The sequence below is a fragment of the Madurella fahalii genome (genome assembly GCF_045866475.1).
Source record: "Madurella fahalii IFM 68171 DNA, scaffold_1, whole genome shotgun sequence".
NCBI lineage: Eukaryota > Fungi > Ascomycota > Sordariomycetes > Sordariales > Madurella > Madurella fahalii.
In genome coordinates this window covers 7,743,458-7,769,375 of record NW_027263971.1, presented here as the reverse complement: position 1 = coordinate 7,769,375, position 25,918 = coordinate 7,743,458, and the positions used below count along the sequence as shown (strand labels likewise).

The following is a 25,918-nucleotide window of genomic DNA, read 5'->3' as shown; positions in this document are numbered from 1 at the left end:
TCAATAGGGGTTGGATTAGGCGGTTCTGCGGAAGCTCTGTAGCAGATGAGTTAGCATTTCACTGCCTACGAAATAAACAAATATACAACGACAACTACCTATCTCTGCTTATGTCTGCAGCTGCATCCAGTAGTGCCTTTTAATATACTTTGGGTAGTTTCAGGCAAGAGCAGCAGGACCGCGGTTTAGAAACTCCAACATTCATAACGAGGAGCCTGCCAGCGGGTGCAGGAAAATGGGTTCTTTATATCGGTACTCGGGCGGGCTGGCCGGTTTAATGGGCTGGAGCTGCAAAGAGATACTTTGATCGGAGGTGGTCTGGATAGAAGGGCATGCGTCGCAAAAGTAGGATATATCGAGGTATGATTGGCCACTATAGATACTTGTACTAACGTATGAAGAAGGAAAAGAGGGCCCGCAGCCCGATGGATGTCTGCGCGGGGACCACGAGAATGCGTGCATGGTATAGTTATGGTGGGTTTATGGCTTATTCATGCCTTGGTTTCTGCTTAGGGTCCACTGCGCCATGTCGTGACATTCGTTCGTGTGATATTTCATATTTTCGGGTCAATCGACCCCTGGCCTCGGCCTTCCTGAAACCAGCACTGATATAACTAAGCCACTAAAAACTTAGCGATTCTTTTGCTACGATCAACCCAAACAAAAGCTGAAGATGCCCATATTCGCAGCTTCGTTCCTCAAGGCTCTTTAGGCAAACCGCTTGCGGTTTGCGTCTCCTATAAACGGTGGCAGAAAGTCAGGATTGGCCCCACATTGACAGGTCGGAAAATAACCGGCAAATGTGGGGATTATTCCGGTGGCCGAGTTCCAGGGCCTTGGCGCACCCTGTCGCCGAGATGTGGGGATCAATCACGAGGCCATTTCGGACATTGTGGCCTTGCAAAGGGCCTTCTGGCGCTCGTCTTTCCGAGTCCCATTTCCATACACTATGATACTGGAGAAAACTATCAGTTACGGGAAGAGCTAGAATCCTCGAAGGATGTGGCTGTATCATGGGCGCGAACCGCCGTAACGCGAAGGCAACCTGGAAGTCCTGCATACCTAAGTCAAGAAAGTCGCTATCGACGGGACTACTTGATCCTCTTTCCGCAAGCGCTACATCCAAGGGCCCTTCTTGCTGCCGTGGCCACATAGGCACAGCTGACTCCTGATCACCTGGCCGCCTGCAGTTAGGGCCGAAAGGACTCGGGGAACAAACGCTCCAGTTATTCGCTGCCGCTGACGACGTTAGGAAGGCCGACAGGGTCGAGCGGGAGTTCCATCGGCGGCATCAAAAACACGAGCTGGAAGATATGGGAATCCAATGCTGGAACTCGGATAGGGAGGCTGGAGTTCAGGACTCGACAGCTGAGCCGGTCGAGTGCAAGGATATTTGAGACGCTCTGCTATCGACGCCGTCTTGAAGCAAGGTTCAGTTCTGGGGATTCAAAGTTTTACAGCGAGTTTAGGTTGGACAGAGATTGTGTTAGACTTCTGAAGTGTGGAAGTTTGTTTCATTTGATCAAATCTGGGACAGATGATGAAGCTGGGGCGGGTATCTTCTCCTAGGTCGTTTTGCACATTGCACATTGCACAGTGTAGTCAAGCAAGAAATTCCGATCTATATCTCATACTGGATGAACGCAACGTGCAGGTCCGAGCTCTCAAGTCCCATGCCTCGGTAAGAGCGAGCCCTGTCCGCCGCGCCGTTTCTTGGCAGAGCTAACTGCTGCCTATCTTCCACTCCATTAGCGGACAATTGACAAACCGGCGGGTCCTTGTAAAAACGCACCTCTTCTCCCTGCGGATCGCTGGTTATGCGCCGGCCTCAAATGCTTCCCGTTTGACCACCGGCATCTGTCAGGTTCCGCTCACGGCACCATAACCAGTTCGGTACCAGGCTAGAACACCTTAGTCTAGGCGGAGACCTCCGGCTTAGACCTAGACATAGTGCGGTCGGGCGCCGTACGGCTGCGCTGTTTCCCTAGAAGCGACGGCAGGTCCTTGACGAGATGGAATAGCGCGTCAAGGACCACCAGGCCGAACGCGCACAAAGGCCCCAAGATAGCAAATATGGTAAAGCCGTACGACGCCTGCTGGAAGGCGGTGTTTCCCTGAAGCCGTTCCGTGGCGAGACCAACCTGCATCGCGGTCAGCACCAGGGGCGACGAAGACGGCGGCGGCGGTCATCTAGGTGAGGTTATCGCGGAAAAGGCTGCCATAGTTGTGCCGACCACGGATATAGGGGTTGAAGCGCGGGAGACTGGTGAAGCGGTGGATGATGTTGATGCGGGAGAGGCGGAGCTCGGCGCGCAGAAAGCGAGGGTGGACAGCATCTGGTTCGTGCTCATACATTTGGAGGAGCTCTCTGGCCAGAATCTTCCAGTCTGCCCATTCCAGTGGCTCACCGTCCTCCCTGCAGGGCAAGAGACGATTTTCGTTAGCCACGTAGAAGTCGCTCTCCGATGAGATGAGGCAGAAGTACGTGTACAGGAAGCCGAGGGCGACTCTCCGCGGGATTCTCTGGCACGTATTCGCCAGAGGGCCGTGGCAGGCGCAGGCATCCGGGAATTTGTAGGCTACTGCGGCAAAGAGCTGGATGAAGAAGAAAGCGCGGGACGGGGCTTGATGAATAGCTTCCCCTTGTTGTCCCAGAGGAGGTGCAGATCCATCCGGTCGGTGACGGTGATCTCCCGACCCATGGCGACATGAGAGTGCAGCGGCATGGCGGGACGCTTTGCGCCGGCAAACCATAAGTTTTGCATCATGTCGGCTAGGCCCCCGAGGGACAGTTCCCTCCGTAAGAAAGCCGGTACGTCCTCCGCCGGGTTGCCGACCGCGCTGCCTTCCGGCGGCCTCGTAGTAGTGGTAGGTAGCCGGTAATGCATCCGTGGCCGGACTCTCCTTCTTTTTCCCGAGCACCTCGGTTTTAAGCTGTGTACGCATATCGTCAGAGGTTATTTACGCTGAAGGCCAGTGGGGCTGCTACGCACCGGCCAGACCGCGTGGTCCGGTGGAGCCATGTGGGATCCGGGGGGGAGCGACGGGAGCGGGTCGTTGGGCGAGTCGGCACGGCTGTCCGCTTTCGCAGCCGGAGGAAGCAGGGAGGGTACTGTAAGCACGCTGTCCGCTGAGCTCACCGGCTATAACTTTAGAGGAGAGCTCAACTCTGTTGCTATGTAGTTTCGCCACCGTTTCGAGGTCTCACGCGTTTGACGGAGCTTGGTGTTGCCTCTGTAAAGACAACGTCGCTTCGATATTCAGGTTCCAGCGGTTCCGGTTCAGTGGCGTCACTACGGTGATACCCGACTCCCAGGGGATCCGACTGCCCTCGGGTAACAGGCGCTGTTCAGGAAATCTACATCAGCCTGGTCCTGGATGCCGTGGCGGATGCGGGTCAGCAGCCGCCGCAGTTGTATGAAGAGGTGCGGGCTTGTTCGTGAGATGCATAATATTCTGATCGCTGCAACACTTGCTGTCCTACCAATTACTCACGGTTCTATTCTGACCCCACAGGGAGTTGGGGAATGCAAACTTCTCTAACCAAGCACAGCATTATCATTCTCACAAGTGACCCTATACGACCCGTACTCGCGGTTTCCAGTCCAAAGACATCCAATCTCGGCCACGAGAAGCTCCATCCCAGGGGTAATCGTTGCAAACAGGGCTTTCGAAGGCCGTGACTGCCACACGCGTCGGACACGGTGATGGGGTCGACTGGAAGGCGAAACTGTTCAGCTACAGCGGCACGCACGTGATGGGCGGAGGGATTGGTTCGCAGTGCCGGATTTCAGTGATGCCGGGCAATCCCACGGTTCGCGTGTAGACCCGACGTGCGTCCCTCCGGTCCCACCTGGATGTACCCGAACGTTGAGGCCGCGAGCCTCCGTTTGTGATGGAAGGCGCCCATTTGCACGCAGCAGGCAGCGTGGCCAATTACTTGGGTGCTTGTCTGGCCGTTTTTACTGGTCAAAAACCTCTCTCCAGTGAAAGAACGGAACCACAGATACCGATCGCCATACTGAGATCATACCGTCATCGTCTCCTCGTCTGCTCCTGCTGCCGCTGCTTGAAGCGGGCTATGAGCTGCTCCTTGAGGAGCTTGTCAGCTGTCATGGCGGCCGGGTGGGTTGAGCTAATCCTTGACAGCAACGCGCAGGCGTGAGCGGCCGGGGATAGTCTGATATGGGACTTCTGAACGGCCAGAGATCCGTCCCGGAGCCGGGCATCGTTGCGGACCTTGTCGCTCTCACTGAACTCGCCGTCGGTCATGGCTGCCTCTCCGTCAGCCCTACGAAGACGCAACAATCCCACCTGGGAGCCGCCGTCCTCCATGGCCAGACAAAATAAACCTGAGACGCAGATGAAGTAGGGGGTGAATCCGGACACGCGCTGAAAGGTGAAGAGGTCGTCATAGAACTGCGCCAGCGCCAAGATTGAGTGAGCTGCCTGCGTGCAAATCTCCTGGGGCCGGACGTCGGTGTTGTCGACGCTAGGGCTGACAAAGGGCCGGAAGGCGCAGAGCAGGCAAAAGTGGTAGTACATGCTGTCAAGACTCAGAATCGCACGTTCCGGCAGGTCACAGCGCTACTTACTGCACGAAGAGCACAAAGGAGGTCCTGCCGCCGTCGGGCGCAAGGATATCGAAGAAGTCCTTATACCATCCGAGACAGCGCTCATCGACCTCCATTACGTCCTGCAACGCGGCCTGGATATCGGCCTCGGCAGCAAGGATAACGTTATACACCCACTCGGTAAGTTGGAACAGCTTGGTAGCAACCAGTTGCACATTCCACGGCGCCATTTCTGTCATAAGGTCTATCGGACCCGGATATCAGCCATATCACTGCCCACGCTGTTGGAACATTTCTTTTTACTTAGCCTCAGGCCATGGTTTGCCTGGTCCGCGAGAGCTGCACTGCCAGCTAGCTGGTCCAGGGGGAAAAGGTCTTCCGGGATGGCTGGTTGGTGGGTGTTGAACAGCCGCCCTGTCACCAGCGACAGCATCCTATGCCAACCAACTATCAGAGAGTCAATCCAAGGTGCAAGCCAGTCGTGTATTATCAAGCCTACCTGATCAGAGATACGGCACTGCAGTACGTGATGACACGCGCCTTGGAGAAGTCCTCCCGGTTCTCGTCGTCGGGGAGCGGGCGCTGGCAGTGCTCGGCGATACGGGCGACGAAGGCCTCGGCCAGCTCGGAGGCTTCGGCTTCTAGGCCGCACCGCAGGCGGTATTGGGCCAGTATCCCTAGCGCCTGGATGTCCGGGAGGTCCACCACTGAACTGCTGTCGTCGAAGAGTCTCGCGCGCGCCTCGTCAAAGAAGACCTAGCTGCCCAGCCAGCCCGAAGGAAGCAAAGCAGTATCGTCGCTGTTCTCGTTTATCAGGCTTGTAGCTAGGGCGAGGATAGCGTGGACAAGGGCGACAGAGCAGAAGCGGGGAGTGCCGTCATCGTAATCGCAGAGGAAGAGATCTTCAGAGAAGATGCAGAGAGGGAGGAAGTCCCAGGTGCGCAGGGGCATCTATAAGGTGGCGGACATGGGCGTGGGTCCAGCCAGTGCGTGTCAGGTGTCGACCTTGCGAGAGTGGGCCGCGTAGGCGTCGAGGGGCAGCGGCGGTAGCGACAGCGGGGGCGGGGTGGCGGCGTCGACGGAGCTGGGGTTGGGGCGACAGGTGCGCCAGGTCAACAGCTGGTCGAAGCAGCTGGGGGGCTCCTCGGGGCTGAAGCCGCCGGCGGCGATGAGAGTTGACTGCTGCGAGATGTTGGATATCGGACCCTGGGCCAGCGACGTGTGCGATGAGGTTCCGTAGTTGTTGGAAGACGTATGGTGGTCGCGGTACTTGCGCAGAATGTTGTCGCGGGTGAGCCTGCCGTCGACGAGGCCCTGCAAGGTGAGCTTGCAGAGGTGGGGGTCTTGGATGCTGGCGATGGTGCAGATCAGGGCGTCGGCGTCGACGCTGCTCTTGCGCAGGCGCGCCGTCTCGGCCCGCAGCTCGCTCTTGGACTCTCTCTGCGCCGCATCGTACTCGCACTCATCGCCGGCTTCTTCGCAGCTGGCGCATGGGGTCTGGCCGTCGCACTATTCGCACCGCGGCCGCAGCGGCCTCCTGTTAGCGCTCCCTCTGCGCGGCCGGCTGAAACATATTCACTTTTGCGCGCTTCTTGCGGCAGCGCCGGCACGCTATCCGCACTGATGTCCGCAGGGTCATAACGGTGCTCCATATGTCGGAAGTCGAAGTCGAAGTCGTATCGTTGTTGTCCCTCTCGCTCTCCAGTTCACCGTCGATGGCGGAGGAAGGGAGTGTCTCTGCTGCTCTGCCCTGATTTGCTCGCAACAAAGGTCCGGAGCGGGGACCGTTCATATGCACGGTGCCAATCGCTGCTTGCTGCCGGTTTATGCGATTCAGTCTTGGGGCCTTCCATGGGGCGGGAATTGAATGCATGACGAGATCACGGCCAGTGCCTGGATATTTGCAGCGGCACGTCGGCCGACTGGTGGTTAGTTTCGGTTCCGGAGCGGCATCTGTCAGAACCCAAGACGGTGGCTCCCTGCCACCACCCAACTTGTTGAACCGCTAGGCGCGTGCGTCCGCAAAGGTTAATACGCCTACTTTCCCGGCCGGCGCAGGACCTGCACCCACTGATTATTTATATGCAGATACGGTGCAGCCGTATGTGGGGTGGTGGATCTACCAGGAGCAGGAGAAGCAGGAGGGGGATGATGCTAGATTGGAGGATATGGATCTAGACGAGGTGGTGAGGCGCATGGAAGCTTGGGCAGCGGGGATCCAAGCCGAAGTTGAGGCCGCTGCTACTGAAAAGGCCGGGGCGGTGGAAAGCAAGGCATGAGGGGGGAGCGCTGTGGACACCTAGGTGAGGCATCTACCTAGGTGAAAGGTACGAAGTGTTTTCTTTAGGCGTGGCTTCGTATCTAGAGGGTTGAAAGGCAGTCAACACATGCCCCTCAGTCCTCCTGTCACTGTTTTCTTTTTCTAGTACTTTTACTTTGGCAGTAGCAAGATCTTTTCTGTCTGGAGTTTGTTGAGCCAACGAGAGGAGGTGTAACGTTACGACTTCTTCGTTCAATGAAACCATATTTGGAGCTGCCGACCTTTTTGGCTTGCATCCATGAACTCCCCTTTTGCCCCGACCGTAAAGACCAAAAAGCAATCCTGAAGCCTGGGGCTGAAAATTACTGAGGTGTTCAAACTAACGCACAAAGGCGATGGCAAGAGACAACAGAAATGACGACAAGGGCAGCGAGGTTAGAATACGAAACGGCTGAACGAGTTGACGTGATATTAGAAATGCTGCTGTCACCGTCGGACGACTGCTGTCCCGGTTACCTGTCCAGCGGGATGATTATGGGACCACCATGTTCGATTGCCCGGAAGGATAATTGAACAATACCCCATGTTCCGTCTTCAAACCGCGGAACTGGTGTGGTGAGGGAAAAGCAAGCATTTTAATTTCACCCCGGTCTCAGCTTCTAGAGGTTCCAGATCGACAGGGAAACATTTTAGGACCCTTGAGGAAAAGCACGGGACGAGGCATACTCGATAAATCAACCCCAGGAACCATCGACACTCCAACGACGGTACATTGGGGGCTGCCCAGGAGAACAAGGCAGACTTTGAAGAGGAGAAGGTTGTCTGCATATGGAACCAGTCTGCGGGGCTCAAGAGCGGCCCGCGGCTCCCATTCCGGCCGTGTTTTCTATCCCGGTAAAAATGATGTCGACGTGGTAGGTGTGTGTCCCAATATGGAACCAATACCCCCGACCTGCAGACTGCAGCCAAGGGGTTCGTGTTCTGGCAAAACAGAAGTGAACCCCTAAATCAACGTCAGGTCTGGGCCACCGTCTGGTAGCAGCACCCCATATCCGGGGACTGGGAGTTAATCTCCATGAGATTGATACCCCGAATGTCGGCATCCTCAGCCTCACCAACACAGCCCTGAGAACGGTCAAAAGGGGGAGTACGGTGTCACAAATATCGGACCGGTAAGTGCCCGACGTTGCGTCGTTCATTTGTCGGCTTTGGCACGTCATATCGGTACCTGTAGACCGACAGAATGAGGCTCCCCCCTCATGGTGAAGATATCTATGACCGACTGGGAAACGTGCTGTTTTGGTATGATCACAAAATTGCCAATATACGAGCTGAACAAAACTTCGCAATGATGCACATAATCTGGAAAATGCAGATACTCACGGTTTGGTGAGAGTGCCGGCCAAAATCCACAGAAAGCATAGTAACAACACTTTCTTGTTGGCTCAAAACAAGACTCAATTGTGTACGTGCGTTGTTGGAACCCAGGAACCTAGCAAGGATTTGTACATGGGAACCTTGATGTAATAGCAAACGAATATAAATACCTTGATGCACCACAAACCGTCTCTCTATTTCCTCAGGTTCCAGGTCACCGGGGTAAGAAACCCAAACACTTACCCCTTTTCCACCCCGTTATTCCACCCCCCCACTCCACCACCCATGGCCGAACTCAACAACGCCGCCCTCTGGGGCGCCTACGCCGACGCCATCGTTGGCCTCGCCCACCCCGGCGGCGTCGGCGGCCTAGGCCTCACCAGCGTCCAGCGCTTCGCCGTCAGCCAGGCCAACAGCTACGCCATCCCCGTGGTCCCCGTGGTCAACCAGTACTACCAAAACTGGAACCTCTACCACTTTGCCAGCATCGTCCCCAGCACCGACAGCGACATTGTCCTCGTTGACTCTGGCCAAGACTACGACCAATCGGTGGCGCTGTACACCGACAACATCTTTCTCCAGGTGCCCCGGGACAAGAAGCTCGACGCGGAAATTGTGGCTCTGAACCAGCGGCTGACCCAAACCCGGGAGGAGCTGTTCAATGCCACGATCGCGGCCAATCTCCAGTTTCTGGCGTTTTGCCCGAATGGCATCAGCCCGTTTACGGGGCAGCCGATCCGGTTTCCAGAATTTTTGGCTGTAAGACTTCCCTAACCTTCTTTCACGGTATCGTTCGTTAATGTTGTCGACGGCTGACACTTGAGGTTTGTGAGGACAGACGTTTTACCCAGATATTTTGAACCGTATGTGACTTGCTCCCCTCTGCCCATCCCAAACACACACACACACACAAACACAAACACAAAGAGAGAGAGAAAACAAAGACAGACTGATTTCGTGTCCCATCAAACAGGCCAAAAGACCATCCACGCCCTCGAAACTGTCCGTAACGAGCTCGAACTCGCCAGCACCGGCGGAGCCCAGAAAGCGCGTCTCGACTCTTGGAGAGACGCAGTCGCCAAGGGGGTGAACAGCAGCCACAGCTTCCCAAGTAAGACACTTCTCACTTTCCCCCTTCCTCTATCTGGCCCCCCCCCCCCCCCCAACCTACCCAAATTAACAACAACCACCCCCACAAAAAAGATTTCAACATGCCCGTCGTCGCCACCGAGGAAGCCGTCATCGAGCAAATCGCCAACGGCACCATCACCGCCAACGGCCAGCCCACCTCGTACAAACCCGTGTGGACCATCGGAGGCGCCTTCAACCGCGTCGCCAAGGACTGGATCGACACGTTCCCCACCGACTACCCGTACGACCGCGCCCGCTACGAAAAGGGCATGTCCAAGGTGTCGACCTCCTTTATCAACGTGACCAACGACTATTGGAAGAAATACGGCTATGGGGAAACCACGAAAAAGAAAGGTTCAGGGTTGGCTTTTTGGAAGAAGAAGAGTAGTAGTACCACAACGTGGAGTACGACGGAAGTCAGAATCAACCAGACGAGCTTTCGGAACGGGATTACTGTCAATGCGTGGGGGGTGGGGACGTTTCCGATTCAGATGGGGTCGTGGTGTAAGTATTCCCCCCTTCTTTTATTTGGCCCCCTCTCTCTCCAACTCCCCTTCCCTTCTCCCCCCTTAGAAGAGAGGAGGAAGCCCTTGGACAAAGGTATACTGACACATAGGGTACTGAGGAAAAAACAGACCCAGGAAACCCTCTCCTCTCCTACCCCGTCCTCACAGCGAATACCCCGCCGCACATTGCCGAAAACCTCAAGGAACAAGTAACCTCAGTTCTAATTGGGTATGGTGTCGAGACACATTTCACTCTGGACCGGTGGGCCTACGACGAGCTGTCGGGCCAGATTGAGGAGGCCCGCAGAAATGACGGGAGCATGTCCATTTTGGGGAATGTCTATGGCAAGGGCGGTATGTCTTCCCACTTGTCTCTTGGCTTTGCTCTTCATGTTTATCGCTTTCTCTTCATCAACTTCCGCCTCACCCCTCCTCTCTCATTTTTTTATCCGTGGTCAAACACATCGCCAGCCCACCAACACTCACGCTTTTCATTTTCCTCCCTCCTGGCTTATAGACGCCATTGCTAACGCAGCCACCTCGTCTCACCACGGCAACTCAGACGGCGGGTTTTCCTCCACCTCAAACCCCTGGAGCAACATCAAGCAGTTCAACGACACCAACACTTTTGTGCTGCTGGCGCACAACAACAAGGTGCCCATGGTGCTGGGGACGACGATCACGAGGATTGCTTCGCCGGAATGAGATTTGAGAGAGTCCTGTGCTTGTAGTGGGGGCTTGGATATGGCTATGGTTCTGATTATGATACTTTGTGTGTTGGCTATGTTCTAAGCTCGTGGATTCTCCCCCTTTATTGCTGCTGCTGGAGGATTCTATATGGTTGAGGTTGCAACACTCGTTGTCTTCACGACCCCTTCCGGTGAAAGCTTTGGTTCTTTTGGCGAAATCTAACACTCGTTTTCCAATCCAAAGGTTTTCGTTGCTCTTGAGTTTACTCCGTAAACATGGTGCCACAACTCCAAACTCCACTGCATTTCATGCAATATCCAGCAGCTCATTCTTGTGTGGAGTCCACGAGGATCCTTTACACCCACCGTGCCCATTTAAACCCACATCCGAGTCCACATCTCCATCGAAAACCACAAAACCGCCCTTATAGCTCAGTGGTAGAGCGCAGCACTTGTAAGCTCACATCCCGTTGGGTGCCAATTCCTGGTAAAATGCTGAGGTCCGTTGTTCAATCCAGCGTGGGGGCAAGCACACCAAACCTTTATTTTTGCGGATCAATGAGTGAGTTGGGAGGCGTTATCATTTTATCATTTTTGTTTTCATTTCTTCACTTTGCAAAGTTGTAAATGGAAAATTCCATTGCGCTATTGGCATGCCAAGTCAAAGCGCCTGACCATTCTCGCCTTTGCTTTTCTTGTCTTTACCCTGCCTGTCCTCCTGCCTTCCCGTGTCTGCCACATCTTCCGTCTTGTACGCCCCTGTCCCATCTTTCCCTGTCCTGCCGTTGTTTGCCTTGACCTTTTTTGCCTTCCCTTTTCTCGTCACGCTTTTTGCTCCCACTTCCTGTCCTCCAGCTCTGGCTTGGAGGATCGCTGCCTTTTTGTGTTCAAATTTCTTACGCTCGCCGCCCCCGACCCTGGCCAGCTCCTTGCATCTCTTGCAAGGGTCCCGCAGGTTCTTCCAGTGTTTTGTATTGTTTAAATCGATCTCGTAGTCAGCTGGTTCCAAGGCGTCGCACTTGAGCGCAAGCCCATGGCATGGTTCCAGAGGCCTCGTCGGCGGCAGAGCGCCAGCACCTCCGGCCCCACCGTCCAACCTTCTCGACGACCTATTGGTTATGGAACGTGAATGTCAGACTGATTTCTAGTTGACTGGCGGAATGTGCCCAACAAGGTTTTTATTTTTTCCTTCCTTTTTTTTCCTTTTATGGTCTGGGGAGAGTTACATACTGTCGCGATATATGGTTCAGAAATGGGTACGTTTCGGCGCAATTCCCGTATCTGGTCTCGGTTGGGCTGTCGGCGGGGGGTTCAAAGTGGATCTCCTTCTCGCTGTCCATAGGGCCGAAGAGCGTCATGAGCGTGTCGAACCGGGCTCGCCGGACCTTGAGACCCCACGCAGTGGGTTTCACGACATTCGTATCCCCCTCCAACATTCCAGAGAGGAACGCCCCCAGGTAGAACTCGTAGCCTTGCCCGGGTCCTATCTCGGTCCAGGTGCACTGGTACATGACGGGGGCGTAGCAATACGCGTCCGTTTCTTCGGGTTCTGTAGTTTTGTCACTGCTTTTGGGTTTTGGTTCCTCTTTCGTTTGCGGTTCGGGTTGTTGGTCCGGTCCGGCTTGTTCTTCCTCGCCAGATGGCGCGGGCCGCACTCGAATCAACTTTTCACACCATTTCCCATACATGGCCGTCCACGGGAGAAAGAAATTCTCCAAGGTCGCTCCGGCCGGGGCCGGGGCCAAGGAAGATAGAAAGAGCCCGAGCAGGTCGCAGGGGTTCCAATAATTCCGCCGAAAATTCTCGTCCTCGAAAAATCTGAGCTTCAAGTTGGGGTAATCATTCTCGTCTATCTCTCGAGAAATGTGTTGAGGTGGTTCCAGGTCTATGTATCCCCACCCTGCGGGAAAACTTGTTGTCACGGGCTGGATGTCAGCAAGATCTCGAGGTCTAGGGATTACTGCGCACATGTAAAATTTTGTGAGCATATTACCTCAGCTCTTCAATCTTCAGCCTAATGCGTTCCAGCCTGTCGGCGGCGGCGTCATCCAGCGCTCTCATGTGTTCCTCCACTCCTCCAGCCATTTAAAGATCTGTCTCGGGAGACGGTGTTAGTGGTGGTTTCCGAGCCGAGGGGACTACCACATACCGCATCTCGATCTTTGGCATATCCCACTTCATGGATCAATGAATTCGGCTCATCCAGCGTGTGCCCCGGCAGGCACAAATTAAGGATTTGCGGTTTTTCAGGCACAGAAGCCTGAGCCCGAGCCTGAGTCATGAGCTTGTAGATACTGCGGGCAATCTCAGGCCAAAGGTGCGTACTGACTTGATGCAGCGCAGAAACTAGAGGTGGACAGCTCTCCTTCCCAAGGTAGAGAGCTTGGCTGCGCTTGCCCGACCATTCATGACGCATATAACACAAGCTCGCGGTCCATATAAAGCTGAGTCTTTCCATTTCATCCCGTTGCCCCTCCTCCCTCCGCATGTCACTTCCTCCAGGCATCGAAATCAACCTCCCAATTTTTCTCAACAACTCCAGCACCTACCTCTCTCTCCCAAACCCAACTTGCCACCTAAACACGCTCTCATTCTCGTCGATCAACCAATCACCTTTTTTTTTTTTTTTTTCCCACCAACTCCAAAGTTCAAAGCCCCTTGACCCTATGGGCCGTCAACCCTCCCCCCACAACATCACACCGGTCGACGACACACAGCCAGGCGAGAGCGCCGTGGCGGTTGACGCGGCAGACACACAACAACACGGCAAACAAACTCCCACCACCCCAGACGTGACAGCCTCTAACGGGTGGGAGGCGGTGGACACGAATGACGCATCCGTCAAGTCGCTCTGGGCCAAGCAAACGGGCAGGGGCCGCGCCCTGGCCGAGCGCTACGGTCTCCGCGACCCCCGGCCGCTCCTGACCACGACGCCCGAATCTGGGGACTGCGTATGGCTGTTTGCGTCGTCAGGCAAGCACTACGTGTGGAACGAGGTGGAGGGGACGCTCTTTGCCATTGTGTCCCCCTCGACGTTGGCCGAGATTACGACGCTGATGGGCCCATCGGGGTTCAAGGGAGTCTAGTTTGAGCATGTTTCCAAAACTAAAAAGCCGGCTGCGGCGGCATAGAGTTGCGGGTTGAGGAGGGGTGGGACGATGGTTGGGATGTTTACCAAAGGTACCTCGGAGGTGGAGCGTTGGCCAACATGGGGTGGCATGACGGGCATCTGTCGGCAACTTGGGGACTTTTGGTGTGGTGGACAATTTTTATGTTTCGGGTATGAGTGCAGAAACTTGCAACTCTGCCTCTTCAAACGTTCAAATTTCATGATATTCGGTGCAACCTATTCCTCCCATTCCCCGATTGCTCAAACCAACCACCATATTGGAGTGGCTGCCGTTGACCCTGCCTGCCGGACTGGCGGGACGGCACATTGGTTGCCGAACCCAACCCCGCCCTATGGTCGAGGTCAAGTGGTGAGATGCATTGGGCAGATTTCAGAGCCATCAGAGACAAAAGATGGTGTATCATTGCAGCTGCAGATGCGACACCCTCAAAGTCCATCAGGAGATGTTTGACTCGTCCTTCAAATATTCAACTTGGTGACGGGCAAGTCCAAGTTTAATAGGGTTTGCTCCTGTTGACTTACCTCTCTCACACAGTCACGACGTTGCATTTTATACAACAGCCCAACGCCCCAACCAAGGACCGCCATCAGGAAAGGTCTCACAAGTACCCCCTGTGTATTCAGCATGGATCAATGTATCAATGTACACAAATCAAGACCCTACAATACTCTACCATTGGCCAAAAAGCGCCCTCAACTCGCCACCAAAATCATCAAAATCCTCCGTGAGAACAGCCTCCGGAGGCCAAGGATAGCACCCCTCCGGCACCGAAACAGTAACATCAAAGCTCCCCACTCTCGGCCCCATCTCATCGTCCTTGTAAACCGTATGAGTGGTGAGAGCGACCCCGCGCTCCCCGCCGGGGGGGAACGCGTTGATGCACGCCAGGGGGAGCGTGAACCCGGCCTCCTCGGACATGGTGCCCACTTCTTGCACGGTGAAATGGCCCTTGGCACTGCGCGAGAGAAGATGGATGAAGAGAGTGCGGCCGGAGCCACTTTCATTGTCATTGTCATCGTCATCCTCGTCATCACATTCATACTCGTCGTCGCCGTCGTCATCATCGTAGCTGAGCACCACGTTGAACCGGAAATTGTTGAGCATGACGGGCCCGGGCCGTGGTAGCTGTTCATGAGGAACCGGCCCGAGTTGTGACGGCCCAGGGGAATCCCGATGGCGAACTCGACGAGAGCTCGGTTCTGATGGCCGGCTGGGTCTTGGGCATAGGCCGTGTCCGCGACCACGGAAAAGATTATGTCCTGCTCGAGACCACCATCGAAATTGCCGCTCCGAATGGTGTTGTAGCCCATGGAGTGGGCTTTGCAGATGAATGGCGCGGAGGAGGAGGAGGAGGAGGAGGAGGAGGAGGAGGAAGAGGAGAAGTCAGGAAGGTGGTGTCACCAATCCGCGCCAGACCCCCCTACATGCCCGGCGTCCGATCAAACAGCGCCATCAACACACCCTCGCCCACGATTCCATGCCGTAGGAGAGGCGCCGATGTGGTCGACGCCGGGAGGGTCTCCCGCAAACCGGGGAACATGTCGACCAGTTTGGACCGCAGATAGAACCCATAGACAGGAACTCTAGGCCCTTCGTCCTTCTTGCGGGCAAGAACGTCGTTGATGGCCATTAAAATGGCCACACAGTCCTTGTCGCTCCCCATGTGATTCCCCAAGCCGAGGGCGCCGTCCACCATGGCGTCGACCCAGTTTGGGTCCACGTGGAAGAACTTGATGCTCTCGGCCTCGAGATGGCTGGGGTCGGTGACCAGGTAGTGGGCCGGCACGCCGACGAGATGCATGCGCTCCAACACCCAGTCCAAGACTACCTTGCAGTCGGCTGAGGTCTGAAGACCACCACCATCGCCTTCCCCATGGAGGGAAACGGGGGCGTTGGGAACCGACTTGAACATCTCCCGCGCGGCCCGCGTGGCTTGGGTCTGGTAGTGTTTCTCCACCCCCTGTGCAGTGAAACCGAGCGAGGGGTACTGGTGATCCGGCAGACGAGCCCGATGCCAGCGAGAATGCGGCGGCAACGGAGTCGTACGATCCGAGTGAAGTCCGGCAAGGGCGCTCATGATCAGTGGTAAACTATGCAAGAGGTCGTCTCGGTCCTTGAGGCCGTGGGGCTTTCCCCATTTTTGTGGCAGAGCCAGCATCTTGGAGTTTTTGATGGCCGTGGTGTGAATTGCAGTCCGAAGCTTGATCAGGGCAGCGGCAAAGTGCCTGTCCCTAATGGCTAGGGTCCTCCCCAGCTGCTAGGCGGCGGAATAGGTAATGTCAAGGAGCCCCAACGACCGGTCCAGGATCTGGAGGTCCTGGCCGTTCGTCGAGCAGCTCGTTATGGCGTCATGAATGGGAACTTTTTTTGGTATGAGCGGTCCTCGAAACAGCGCGATAGTCTGTTCTCCCGGCTGTATACGGTAGTTGACAAGGGAATAGCCCTCGTCAACCCGACACCGAAGTGGATCGTCCCCCTGATAAATAGAGACGGAAGTACAGAGGAGGCCAACGTTTCTCCCGAGGGAATCCAGCAAGCTGGGAATATCTGTATTGGGTTGAGGCACCGTCGTGTAGCTCCAGCTATAGAGAGAGCACAGGGCAACATACCCCCGATCTAACGGTAGTTCTATAACATCCACCCCCTCAATGGAAACCAGGTAAGCCAGCACCGGAACTGGGTGATCTTCCACCGGGTTATATCGCTTCCCTACCACAACAGAAAACGTCTCAACGTCCTGGCCCACCTTGGACGACATACCGTGCATATTGACGCTTCGAACGTACGCAAGATACCCGTAGCTCGAGGTGTCTGTACGACGGCCCGGCACGCGCCGGCCGTCGTCGTCAAAGGAAGAAAAGAGGGCGGTAAAGAGCTCCCGTTTCAGAAAAATAAAACTCGCTGCTGTATCCGGGTCGGTGGATGGATCTGCGCATTTCGTAACCGGGGTAGCAACTCCCTCTTTACGTAGCTCACCGAATGTCATATCGACAGCAAGCGTGCCTGTCTGCCACAGGGACGATTTAGTGTCCGCCCCAACCTTCATACCCTACAGCGGCCTCAGCTCATCTTGTGTAAAAGTAAGGACCGTAAGCCAGGGGACTCTGACGCCGCCATCACCGGCAATACCAGAATCCTGCCCCCCCCCCCCCTCCCCCCCCCCGATCTCTCCCACAGCAAATAGGGATCCGTGAGCACAATATGGGGAAGGGTCTGGCTACCAACCTCGTGACCCGGAGCCGGGTGCACCGAGTGGAGCGATCCCGTCGGCAGCGAAAACTGCGGCGCCTGGACCGCAAAGGCCTGGTTGGCGGAGAGCACCAGGGCTGGACCCCCGTTGTGGGCGTCGACCTCCTAGGTGACTTCGACGTCGTAGACCGTCCCGGCTTGGAGGCCGGGGCCCAATAGGAATGGAGCTTGGTTTCACCTGGCTGGAGCTCGGGCTGGACCTCGGGGTGTGCCGAGGTGAGTCGTTGCCCGCTGGAGGCCGAAGGTTGTAGTGACGAGTGGGCCATTTTTGTTTGCAAATTTGTGGAACAGAGGAAGAAGGAGGAAGTATTGTGTTGGCTCGTATGGGATGCAGAAGCCGTTTTGCTGTTGGCTATGGGGTTTTTTCAACGAGGAATTACATGAACCTGGGCCGGATAAGGGGGCAAAGAGTGCGAGCAACTGTTCTTCAAAATTCCCTCTATACCAATGGAACCTCGGGAAGTAAGGTAGCTAAGGTACCTTAGTTGAGGGAGGGTGGGGACCGGGAGTTAGGTACTTGAATCAACATTTAGAATACTCAAAAGTACGTCTCGACATCAAAAAGTGATTGGAACCCTCACCAACCCCAAGGAAGAAATAACCTGCTGCTCTCCCTCGGCTCAACCAGGGGGGCATGGTACCACACCCACACGGGTCACAGATCTCCTCCACGCACAATGGCACTCAAACCTGCAACCCAAGCCCAAGCGGGGTGGGGCAGGCAAACGGTTATTGAAAAATTGCCCTGCACACCAAGCACTCCTAGCCCCGTCCGCTTCAATGGTTACGCGGGTAGTTGCTCTCGGTAGGCAAGTAGACGACTCCTATCGCCAGACGGGTTAGTAGAGCTTGGAGAATGGCAAGGTGGTATTCCAGTACTTCTAGGCCTCTAGGGATAGCAACTGATTTCCCTGCCGCCGTCCAAAGACCTACCTGAAAGTAATATATAATGCAAATACCCCTCTATAGCGGTATACGGACCCTTGGGAAACCCTTTCGGGGCGTTCCCGCCCGTCCTAAACATATTGAATCCCACCCCTGGCCTTGGTATTTCTTCTACCTTCGTTCCCTCCCCCTCCCTATCCCGACGGCCGTCCCCGTCTACACCAGTAGAATACGGCTGAATCCACGTCCACCCACCCTCCCTGGGAAGCGGGACAGCCACCGTCCTGGTCGGCGGTACACCCACTATGGTCTCGACCGTCAGCAACTTGTCCTCCGTCAGGAGGAGCGGCCCGGCGTGGAAAAACGCCGATATGGCCTTCATGGCCGCGTGCCACGTCCACGTCGGGAGCTGCAGACCCCTGACGGGCAGGATCGGACAAAAGGCGTAGACGGGGGTAAACGGGTCGAATAGGGCGCCAAATTCGCGAAACCGTCTGTGGTGGAGACTGGCAAACTTTTGGGACCACGTCGTGAGTGCGAGGTCGCGAGGTCTGGGTGTTGGGGAAACCCAATAGGGCCTTAACTTTAGCAAGTTTTCTGTCCTAATGGGCCGGAGAGGCGAGCCCGGGACATCAAAGTTGTGGTGGTAGGTGTGGATATGGTCGAGGTCCAGCTGGGCACCTCTCATGTCAAAATACCCGACCAGCCCGTCATGCCGACGGTCTTTATCCCCGAGCTTGACGGGGAAACTGTATTTGGTGACGCTGACCGCGGGGCTGTTGGGGCTGTTGTGGGCCTGATTCCGCGAGGGCGGCCCAGCCAGCTCCAGTGACAACGCCACTAGTGGTTGTCAGCCCGCTTCGCGGGCTGGTTGTGGTGTTGCTGTTTTTAGCCGATCCTGCCGCCCCACCTTACTTCCTTTCCACAACCACTCACTTACCGACTGCCAAGCCCGTCACAGCCACCGCGCGCCCCCGTTTTACGGCACTGCGGGCACTGTCAATCAATTCTGTAAGTCGAGTTATATGTACAGTATTTTTTTCCGGGCGCTGCTGATGGTTACGCAGCTCCTGTGCCCTCGTGGTTTATGCCGTACCTCTCAGACAAAGAGCTCCTCGACTGCGAGGGACCGCTGCCCTCAGTTGAAGTCGACGACCCTACTGTTCTTACTGAGGGCAGCAGGACCTGCAAGAACCCGGAGTAGGCCCGTCACACTGAAGAAGAGCTTTTACACCCTGAGGTCAACACCTAGATATCAACCACATTGCTCGACCATTACGAACTCGAATAACCTCTGTAATACCAACAGTCCCTACGAAGATCTTACAACTAGAGAGGAACAATCTTACAGGGACGTCGAGAAGGAACTCTTAAAGTCATGCAGCACCAGTCAAAACCGAGAGCCCATTCAGTCCCCGTACAGAATAGCATCCCCTAGTAGCTGTCGGAAACACGGCACCTCTGAGTCTTGGGAAATGACAGTTGAGGATTTTGTGTGTCTTGTCTTGATTGTCTCTGTGTGATGCTTCTTTCTCGTCTCCCTTAGAGAGCTTACTCCTTTATAGACGAGATATACGTATAGGATGACGTCTGTACAGTGGCGTAGTTAGTTGCCAGCCTGCTTTAGCTGACTAGAGTACATGGGTTTGACTCCTGCGCTAGATCCTGTGATCCTGATCCTTGGACTAGCACCTGATCCTTTTGACAACTACGTCTACCGCCGTCGTGGCGCATCTACAACGTTGTCAGCGTTGACTATCTCGAACTATATACTGTAATGGGCTGAGGTAGTGTATTGCAACTAGCTGAGCCTTCGCAACGAAGATGCGAAACTTGAAGGAAAAAGAAGAGAAGAGAGGTCTGATGGGCGAAGCCTATCCTATGTACATGATGGTGTCAGTCCGATCAGAGGGAGGCAGAAGGTTCTGGAAACGTCAATGCGCTGCCGGGGTCGGTTGGCATACGCGAAGTGGGAATAGCTTCATTAGGGGTTGCCGGTGGAGCTCCGCCCTACCATTCCCAGTACCACGGCCGAGGGTCGCCGAGGCCACCCTAGGGCTCAGCCCGTCACATATACATTCGATCTATTCGGTCGACAACTACCCTCAATCTAGCTCGTTAGAACCGTCGACCACGACGTCAAAGAGATCATTGGCCACTATCTACGATCATACAACTACCAATATCTTGTTAGTTTTGATGGTTTAGGAGCAGAGTTTAACTAATAGATGACAGAACAGCAGATAGCAACGAAGGTACCAAACAAGCTTAGAGAAAGGCTTCAAATACAATAGAAATAACGAGATGATGGTGTGTTTCGACAAGGACGTCGAGTTCTTTCCGTGTAGCGGCAGGTTGTTACAACAGTAGGCTTGGCAAGGCCTACTTAGCCACATTAGCATAGTTAGTGTAGATATTGGCGAAGTCACTGTCCAGGACGGTACTTTGGAGCTATCATCACCAATCAATCAATTCAGCTCAACCAATCGCCCTTCGCTGACAACTGGTTGCGTCGTCTCCTGTGCGATCGGGAAGGAGAGCAAACAACTCGGCAACAGAGTTACTGTGCTAGCTACAATCTATCCCAACCCTCCCCTGATCTGAGATACGGCCCATTTCGGCGATAATCTCAGTAAAGACAGGTCCTCAATAGGAAAAGTATAGTCTTCTCAGCGTGTACACCAAAAATTTTCTCATACACGTTCTTCCGCACCTCCCGGAACCTGCATCTAGCGAGCGTGGTTGCGGCAACACCACGCTCTTCGTCATTTAACTTCCTTCCAAAGATATATGGAAGGCCGACACGTCGGAAATCGGTACCACGATCTTATCGTTATATCGGGCGCATCTCAAATGAAAATGCTCGATCCCGACTGGTCGCCTCGAAAACTCCCAACCCACAGGACGTGGAGAGGCCTACTGCAGCGCGGTTGTATGCCCCCATGCGGCTGCCATTGGGCGTCAGCCCCGTGCGGAGGTGGTGCGACCTTCCAACAAGCGAATCGCGGCGATGGGCTGCCGAAAGTGCAATAATTGCGCGGGATAGGTGGTCTGCAAGTGACCCCAAAGCCGCCGAAGCCGAGTGAGCAAACCGGCTTTTGGCATGCAACCGTCAGGCATTAGTGCAGGCCAGTGATTGCGCGAGGCAGAAGTGTCGCTTGTTGGGTGTTGGTTGTTGTTGGGTGTGGTTGTGCCATTTGTCTTGCCTGTGGGCTGCGCATGTGGTGCGGGGAACTTGGGGGTATTAATACCACGGCGAACCTGCTCTGTTTTGGGGGATTTTGGGTTGCGATCTTGGCCCCTTCCGCACTTAAACGTCTGAAGACACTCTAGATTTTGTCCCTTCCTTCCCTCCTCAAAATCCTTTGTTTGAACCACAAGTGGGATTGAGTTCATTCAGATACACACTACCAGATGCTGAGGAGGATGGCGCCGAAGAAAAAGAAGGGCTCGGAGAGCCGTACCTTGTTTGGGGCCTACAAGCCCGACGACCCCGATTCCTTCTTTGAGAAGTCGTAAGTAACAAACCGCTTCGACCTCTTCAACAACCCGCCCATGAGTACTGACATTTTACCGTCAAAGTCCCTTTAGCTGCGCGTCAATGATCTCCCTCGAGTTCGAAAAGGGCGACTCATTGAAGTTACACCGGGATCTCCTACACCGAAACCCCAAGCTGGCCACTCTTGACGCCGTCGAGGAGATTGATCGCTGGACGGGGAAGCCCGTACCGAACCCTCAATCCGCTAGCTTGAAGGGAATCTCACGGAGCGCCGGCCATGTCCTCGTCCAATACCTCTACACTGACAATTACCGTACGCTGAAGTGGGTTGGTCCAACCGACAGTCAGAAGAAAACCATCGCCAAGGTCGAGACCGCATTCGAAGTGTACGCCACTGCTCGCGAGTTCGACCTCGAGGAACTGGAAGCCTTGGCAACAGAGGGGATCACCCTCCTGAGCAAGGATGTCGATGCCTTCACGATCATCGACATTGTCAAAAAGGCCTACCCGTGTGCAAAAGGCAACGACACTTGGTTCCCCATCTTCATCAAGGATACAATCAGGACTGCCTTTGAGACACCCCTGGCGCCGCCGTCTGCTGAGACAGCAAGTGAGACCAACCCAGATGACGCCCGGGCCGAAGTGCAGACACAAGATGTCACACTTGCGAAGCTCCTTCTTCAGGGTGCTTTGGAGGTCTACAGGGAGAAGATTGACGCCTTGACTGTCAAGCCTACCCCTCAGCCTGCCGCTGGGCCAGCTCCCTTATTTGGCTCCTCAACGGCCATGAACAACTCCAAGAAGACGACCAGTTTCAGTGCCTGGGGCAGTGCCTGGGGTAATCATCTGGCTGAGCCTGGCGTCTGGAACTTTGGCGGTACGAAGGAGGAGGCGAAAGAAGAGAAGGCCGCCGAGTCTGTGCTAGAGTCAGTCAACGCTGAACCAGTGTCGGCCGAGGAGGTGAAGCAGGATGAGCCCGACCCAAAGAAGGCTGAGGCTGTTGATGAGTTCGCTACGTGGGGAGCGAGGACAACCAAGGATAGGAACAAGAAAAAATGTGGTATCTGGGACGGCCCAGTGCCAGAGCCTGTCGAGGAGGCGAAACAAGTTGAACCAGAGCCAGAGAAGATTGATACTGAAGTGGGGTTTGCTGCATTGGGGACGACCACCAGCAAAAAAGACAAGAAGAAACCTAGCATCTGGGACCCCGAGCCAGTGCCAGAGCCTGGCGAAGAGAAGTCGATTGAGCTATCGGCGAACGATGTCCAAGCCACGGATGACCCGTGGGCAGCTTGGGGCATCACGGCAAGTAAGAAGGACAAGAAAAAGAAGGGGAAGAAAGCTGAGCCGGAGCCGGAGCTTCCAAAGGAAGCTGAGCCTGAGCCGATGCCCGAGACCACCGAGCCGGAGCCTGAGCCTGTCCCAGTGGAGGCGCCCCAGGTTGTGGTAGAGCCAGCTGTCGATGACGCTTGGGCAGTGTGGGGCACCACCATAAGCAAGAAGGACAAGAAACAGAAGAAGAGAAAGAATCACAAGTCGGAGCTGGAGCTTCCAAAGGAACCTGGGCCTGAGCCTGAGCCGGTACCCGAGGTCATTCCCGAACCAGAGCCCGAGAAGGAGGAGGAGGACGATTTCTGGGGTTCAATCACTGCATCGAAGAAGTACAAGAAGAAGAAGAGATCCGAGCCGGAGCTGGAGCCTTCTAAGGAACCTGAGCCTGCGCCTATGGAGGAGCCTGCACCTATGGAGGAGCCTACGTCTATGGAGGAGCCCGAGGTTATGGCAGAGCCGGCCCCGGCTATCTCGCCTATTGAGGAGGGCTGGGTGGGAGGTGAGCCGGACCGGTGGTCTTGATGCTGTAGTAATTGCTTGTTTTGGGACGTGAATTTCTTTTGACGAGTAATATGGTGGGGTTACCACTGTGCCAGGTCAATTGTGTAATGAGGTCTGACAGGGCGGGAGCGGATACAACGGGAATAGGGGTACTCATTATCTTTTCTATCGGTCTTCATCGTGTTTTTCCTCTTGTTGCATTGGCTTGGTTTGTACTTGATAGTCAGAACGCAATGTATGTCTTTGTCACCGTGTTGTCACTTCACAGTCCTCAGCACAGAGCACCCGTATCGCCGCCATCTGTACGGTTGTTCGAAAAATGCGCATGGATTCTTAAAAAAAGAGCTGGTAGATTGTTGTACTCATGTGTTGCTCTACTTCGATGAGAGCGGCGACGACTGGATGAGCGGCTGGGAGAGCGCGGGGAGCTTGGTGAGCGCCGCTCGGGCTCGGGGCGATGTCTGGAAGAGTACCCGGAAGTAAGCGCTCCTTACTCTTTCGTGCAACGGTGTGATCTGAGTAAGAAATTTCATCCAACACAGGAAAGAAGTTTGCCTGACCACAGATGTTGGACGACCATGAAAGATACCATCTACGGGTTTCCTTATCGCGTATCTCGGTCGAACACTATGGCGGGGCGATCAACCCCACCGTACGTTTATCCGCTTTGGGTTAGCCCGTATTTGCAACGCGTCGCGCCACCTAAATATACAGACCCAGTTGCAGTCAACGCGACCTCATCTAGACCCAACAGCAGAGGCGAACAAGCCGGACAGCTACCACAAGTTCCCAACACTGGTATAGATCGAACCGCTATGCAGCGAGAGCACTACTATTTCCAGCTACCTTAAAACCTATTACCTAGGCCGCTTCAAACGAGATGGCAAGCACAAACAGAGAGGATACGGACGTGATAGCCGAGCTCCTACCGCCGTCGCAATCCCACTTTGCCAAATTCGAAAACTTCGTACCTAACGATAGTATGTATTTTTGACAATGAATTTGATTGTCTCGTATCGTCGTAGTACTGGATCCCTGGCTCGTAGTAGTATACCCGAGAGTGTACAATTGCAATGCACTAAGAGCTCAATTACTTTTCGCAGTTGTAGGACAGTAATAGCGAAATAGACGCTGAATTTATAGAGGAAGATCTAGAGCTTAAGGGCTACCAAAACCTATACCGCGAGGTAGGCATCTCCTTGAATGATTCTATTATAGAATATAAAAGAGATCTAAAGAATATATTAGTTAATATTGTAGACCTGATCAATGCTCGGTAGATAGGTAAGAAGGTTAAGATATGGAATGACTTTAGGCCTTCTGCAACTATACCTTCTAAGATAAATACCGTATCGATGTACGTAAGGTAAAGAAGGATAATGGGTTTTTAGCATTGTTACTGTAGTATCTTCAACTACTAGGCTTACAATGGCAAAGGAGAAAAGGTAAGAAGAGTGGTGCTAGCTTTAGAGTAGCTTTAAGATAGATGAAAAAGAGTTGTCTTTGTATCTAGAATCTGTATACACTAGTTTGATATCTATAAACGAACGTTATAGAAACAAGAGGTTAGTCCTAGTCAGTTATCTGTTAGTATTCTAGTGCGTTTAGTAGTTTGTTCCCTAGGGCTTAGAGGTCCTTATCCTCAATACCTCTTTCTCTATATAAATCTATTTAGTAAGGAGAGAGGTTGTCCTCTCCCAACAAACATGAAGATCACCCTACTAGTCTTTATCCACCTACTATCTATAGCACCTAGACATAGATGTCGGATGCACAGAACCTCTGAACGTTCGGAGTTCAATTTTTTTTGGGATCGAAATTCAGATGTAAATTGAGGATGTCTTGTTCTCCTCCTTATCTAACGGAGGTGAACTTCCTTCTTATTCCCAACTCCCTGGACCACGGAGACCCGGGTTGACGGGTCTCCGAGAGATCGGATCACACTTATCCGAGTCACACTAATCCGGATCACACTGATCCGGGTTCGTGTTTTGCAGATCCAGGATCCAGCTTCCTGACCCTTTTGACACATAACCCTTTTTGACAATAGATAATCTAATGTTCATCAATTTCATAGCTCTTCTCCTATAAATACTTGCTCAACAATTTGTTCATCGTAAATATATACACTTTATTAGTATTAAACACTGCTTATATAACTGAGTCGCATTTGATATACCATTTATCCGAAGAATCCTAAAGGCTATAGGATTTTATATATTTCTAGATCTCCTTAACAACTTAGAGCTAACGTAATCCATAAGCGAGCGCCGCACCCAAGCGAGCGCCGCACTTTCCACTACCCCGTAATAACTATCCTCCAAAATACAATAACAACATTATCAACCAACTACAATTACATCAGAAACAGCTGAATCCGACGATTCTGCAACCTCTCGGCAAGTACGGGCATTATGGCCGGGCTTGCCACACACACCACAACACCGTATCTTCGTATGCGCCCCACCCCTACTACTACTACCCAGCTGTATTCCTTCAACTACCTCCCTACCTACAGCCTTCTGGGCTAGTAGATCCTGTGCAGCCTGTACAGTAAGTGATCCTCCAAGCTGTACGCGCGTTCTTTTAGCTCTCCGGCGCTTGCTTAGCGCTTCGTTGGCCTTGCGGAGCGAAGAGACCTCTGACTGAAGGAGGGTCATCTGGTGCATTACAGCTGTCAAAAGGATCAGGTGCCAAAGGATCAGGATCACAGGATCTAGTGCAGGAGCTAAACCCATGTACTCTATTGAGCTAAGGAAGACTGGCAGCTAACTGCGCCACTGT

At 54.1% G+C, this 25,918-nt stretch overlaps 10 protein-coding genes and 1 non-coding gene across 11 annotated transcripts; 4 read left to right on the top strand and 7 right to left on the bottom strand.

The window, feature by feature from the left end:
* Nucleotides 1-1,916: 1,916 nt before the first annotated feature.
* On the bottom strand, nt 1,917-2,147 carry MFIFM68171_02200 (uncharacterized protein; the record flags this gene model as incomplete). The annotated part of the gene is made up of 1 exon (XM_071057622.1): nt 1,917-2,147. One exon carries the CDS (start codon nt 2,145-2,147, stop codon nt 1,917-1,919), a length of 231 nt encoding a protein of 76 aa, XP_070913723.1.
* A 43-nt stretch (nt 2,148-2,190) lies between these two features.
* On the bottom strand, nt 2,191-3,023 carry MFIFM68171_02199 (uncharacterized protein; the record flags this gene model as incomplete). Its single annotated transcript, XM_071057621.1, has 2 exons — nt 2,191-2,934; nt 2,994-3,023. 2 exons carry the CDS (start codon nt 3,021-3,023, stop codon nt 2,191-2,193), a joined length of 774 nt encoding a protein of 257 aa, XP_070913722.1.
* A 1,012-nt stretch (nt 3,024-4,035) lies between these two features.
* Nucleotides 4,036-6,213, bottom strand: MFIFM68171_02198 (uncharacterized protein; the record flags this gene model as incomplete). Its single annotated transcript, XM_071057620.1, has 6 exons — nt 4,036-4,546; nt 4,596-4,818; nt 4,878-5,008; nt 5,074-5,330; nt 5,580-6,083; nt 6,154-6,213. The coding sequence occupies 6 exons, from the start codon at nt 6,211-6,213 to the stop codon at nt 4,036-4,038; spliced, it is 1,686 nt and encodes a 561-aa protein (XP_070913721.1).
* Nucleotides 6,214-8,496: 2,283 nt separating this feature from the next.
* MFIFM68171_02197 (uncharacterized protein) lies at nt 8,497-10,553 on the top strand (the record flags this gene model as incomplete). Its single annotated transcript, XM_071057619.1, has 6 exons — nt 8,497-8,970; nt 9,050-9,074; nt 9,185-9,322; nt 9,415-9,846; nt 9,978-10,202; nt 10,411-10,553. 6 exons carry the CDS (start codon nt 8,497-8,499, stop codon nt 10,551-10,553), a joined length of 1,437 nt encoding a protein of 478 aa, XP_070913720.1.
* A 405-nt stretch (nt 10,554-10,958) lies between these two features.
* On the top strand, nt 10,959-11,065 carry MFIFM68171_t22. The gene is made up of 2 exons: nt 10,959-10,994; nt 11,030-11,065. It is a non-coding gene; the product is annotated as a tRNA-Thr (tRNA).
* Nucleotides 11,066-11,198: 133 nt separating this feature from the next.
* MFIFM68171_02196 (uncharacterized protein) lies at nt 11,199-12,598 on the bottom strand (the record flags this gene model as incomplete). The annotated part of the gene is made up of 3 exons (XM_071057618.1): nt 11,199-11,646; nt 11,768-12,448; nt 12,531-12,598. 3 exons carry the CDS (start codon nt 12,596-12,598, stop codon nt 11,199-11,201), a joined length of 1,197 nt encoding a protein of 398 aa, XP_070913719.1.
* Nucleotides 12,599-13,203: 605 nt separating this feature from the next.
* MFIFM68171_02195 (uncharacterized protein) lies at nt 13,204-13,623 on the top strand (the record flags this gene model as incomplete). Its single annotated transcript, XM_071057617.1, has 1 exon — nt 13,204-13,623. The coding sequence occupies one exon, from the start codon at nt 13,204-13,206 to the stop codon at nt 13,621-13,623; it is 420 nt and encodes a 139-aa protein (XP_070913718.1).
* A 714-nt stretch (nt 13,624-14,337) lies between these two features.
* On the bottom strand, nt 14,338-14,772 carry MFIFM68171_02194 (uncharacterized protein; the record flags this gene model as incomplete). Its single annotated transcript, XM_071057616.1, has 1 exon — nt 14,338-14,772. One exon carries the CDS (start codon nt 14,770-14,772, stop codon nt 14,338-14,340), a length of 435 nt encoding a protein of 144 aa, XP_070913717.1.
* Nucleotides 14,773-15,088: 316 nt separating this feature from the next.
* Nucleotides 15,089-15,826, bottom strand: MFIFM68171_02193 (uncharacterized protein; the record flags this gene model as incomplete). The annotated part of the gene is made up of 1 exon (XM_071057615.1): nt 15,089-15,826. One exon carries the CDS (start codon nt 15,824-15,826, stop codon nt 15,089-15,091), a length of 738 nt encoding a protein of 245 aa, XP_070913716.1.
* Nucleotides 15,827-17,694: 1,868 nt separating this feature from the next.
* MFIFM68171_02192 (uncharacterized protein) lies at nt 17,695-19,233 on the bottom strand (the record flags this gene model as incomplete). The annotated part of the gene is made up of 3 exons (XM_071057614.1): nt 17,695-17,741; nt 17,851-18,642; nt 19,224-19,233. The coding sequence occupies 3 exons, from the start codon at nt 19,231-19,233 to the stop codon at nt 17,695-17,697; spliced, it is 849 nt and encodes a 282-aa protein (XP_070913715.1).
* Nucleotides 19,234-21,228: 1,995 nt separating this feature from the next.
* Nucleotides 21,229-23,155, top strand: MFIFM68171_02191 (uncharacterized protein; the record flags this gene model as incomplete). Its single annotated transcript, XM_071057613.1, has 2 exons — nt 21,229-21,317; nt 21,385-23,155. 2 exons carry the CDS (start codon nt 21,229-21,231, stop codon nt 23,153-23,155), a joined length of 1,860 nt encoding a protein of 619 aa, XP_070913714.1.
* Nucleotides 23,156-25,918: the final 2,763 nt, after the last annotated feature.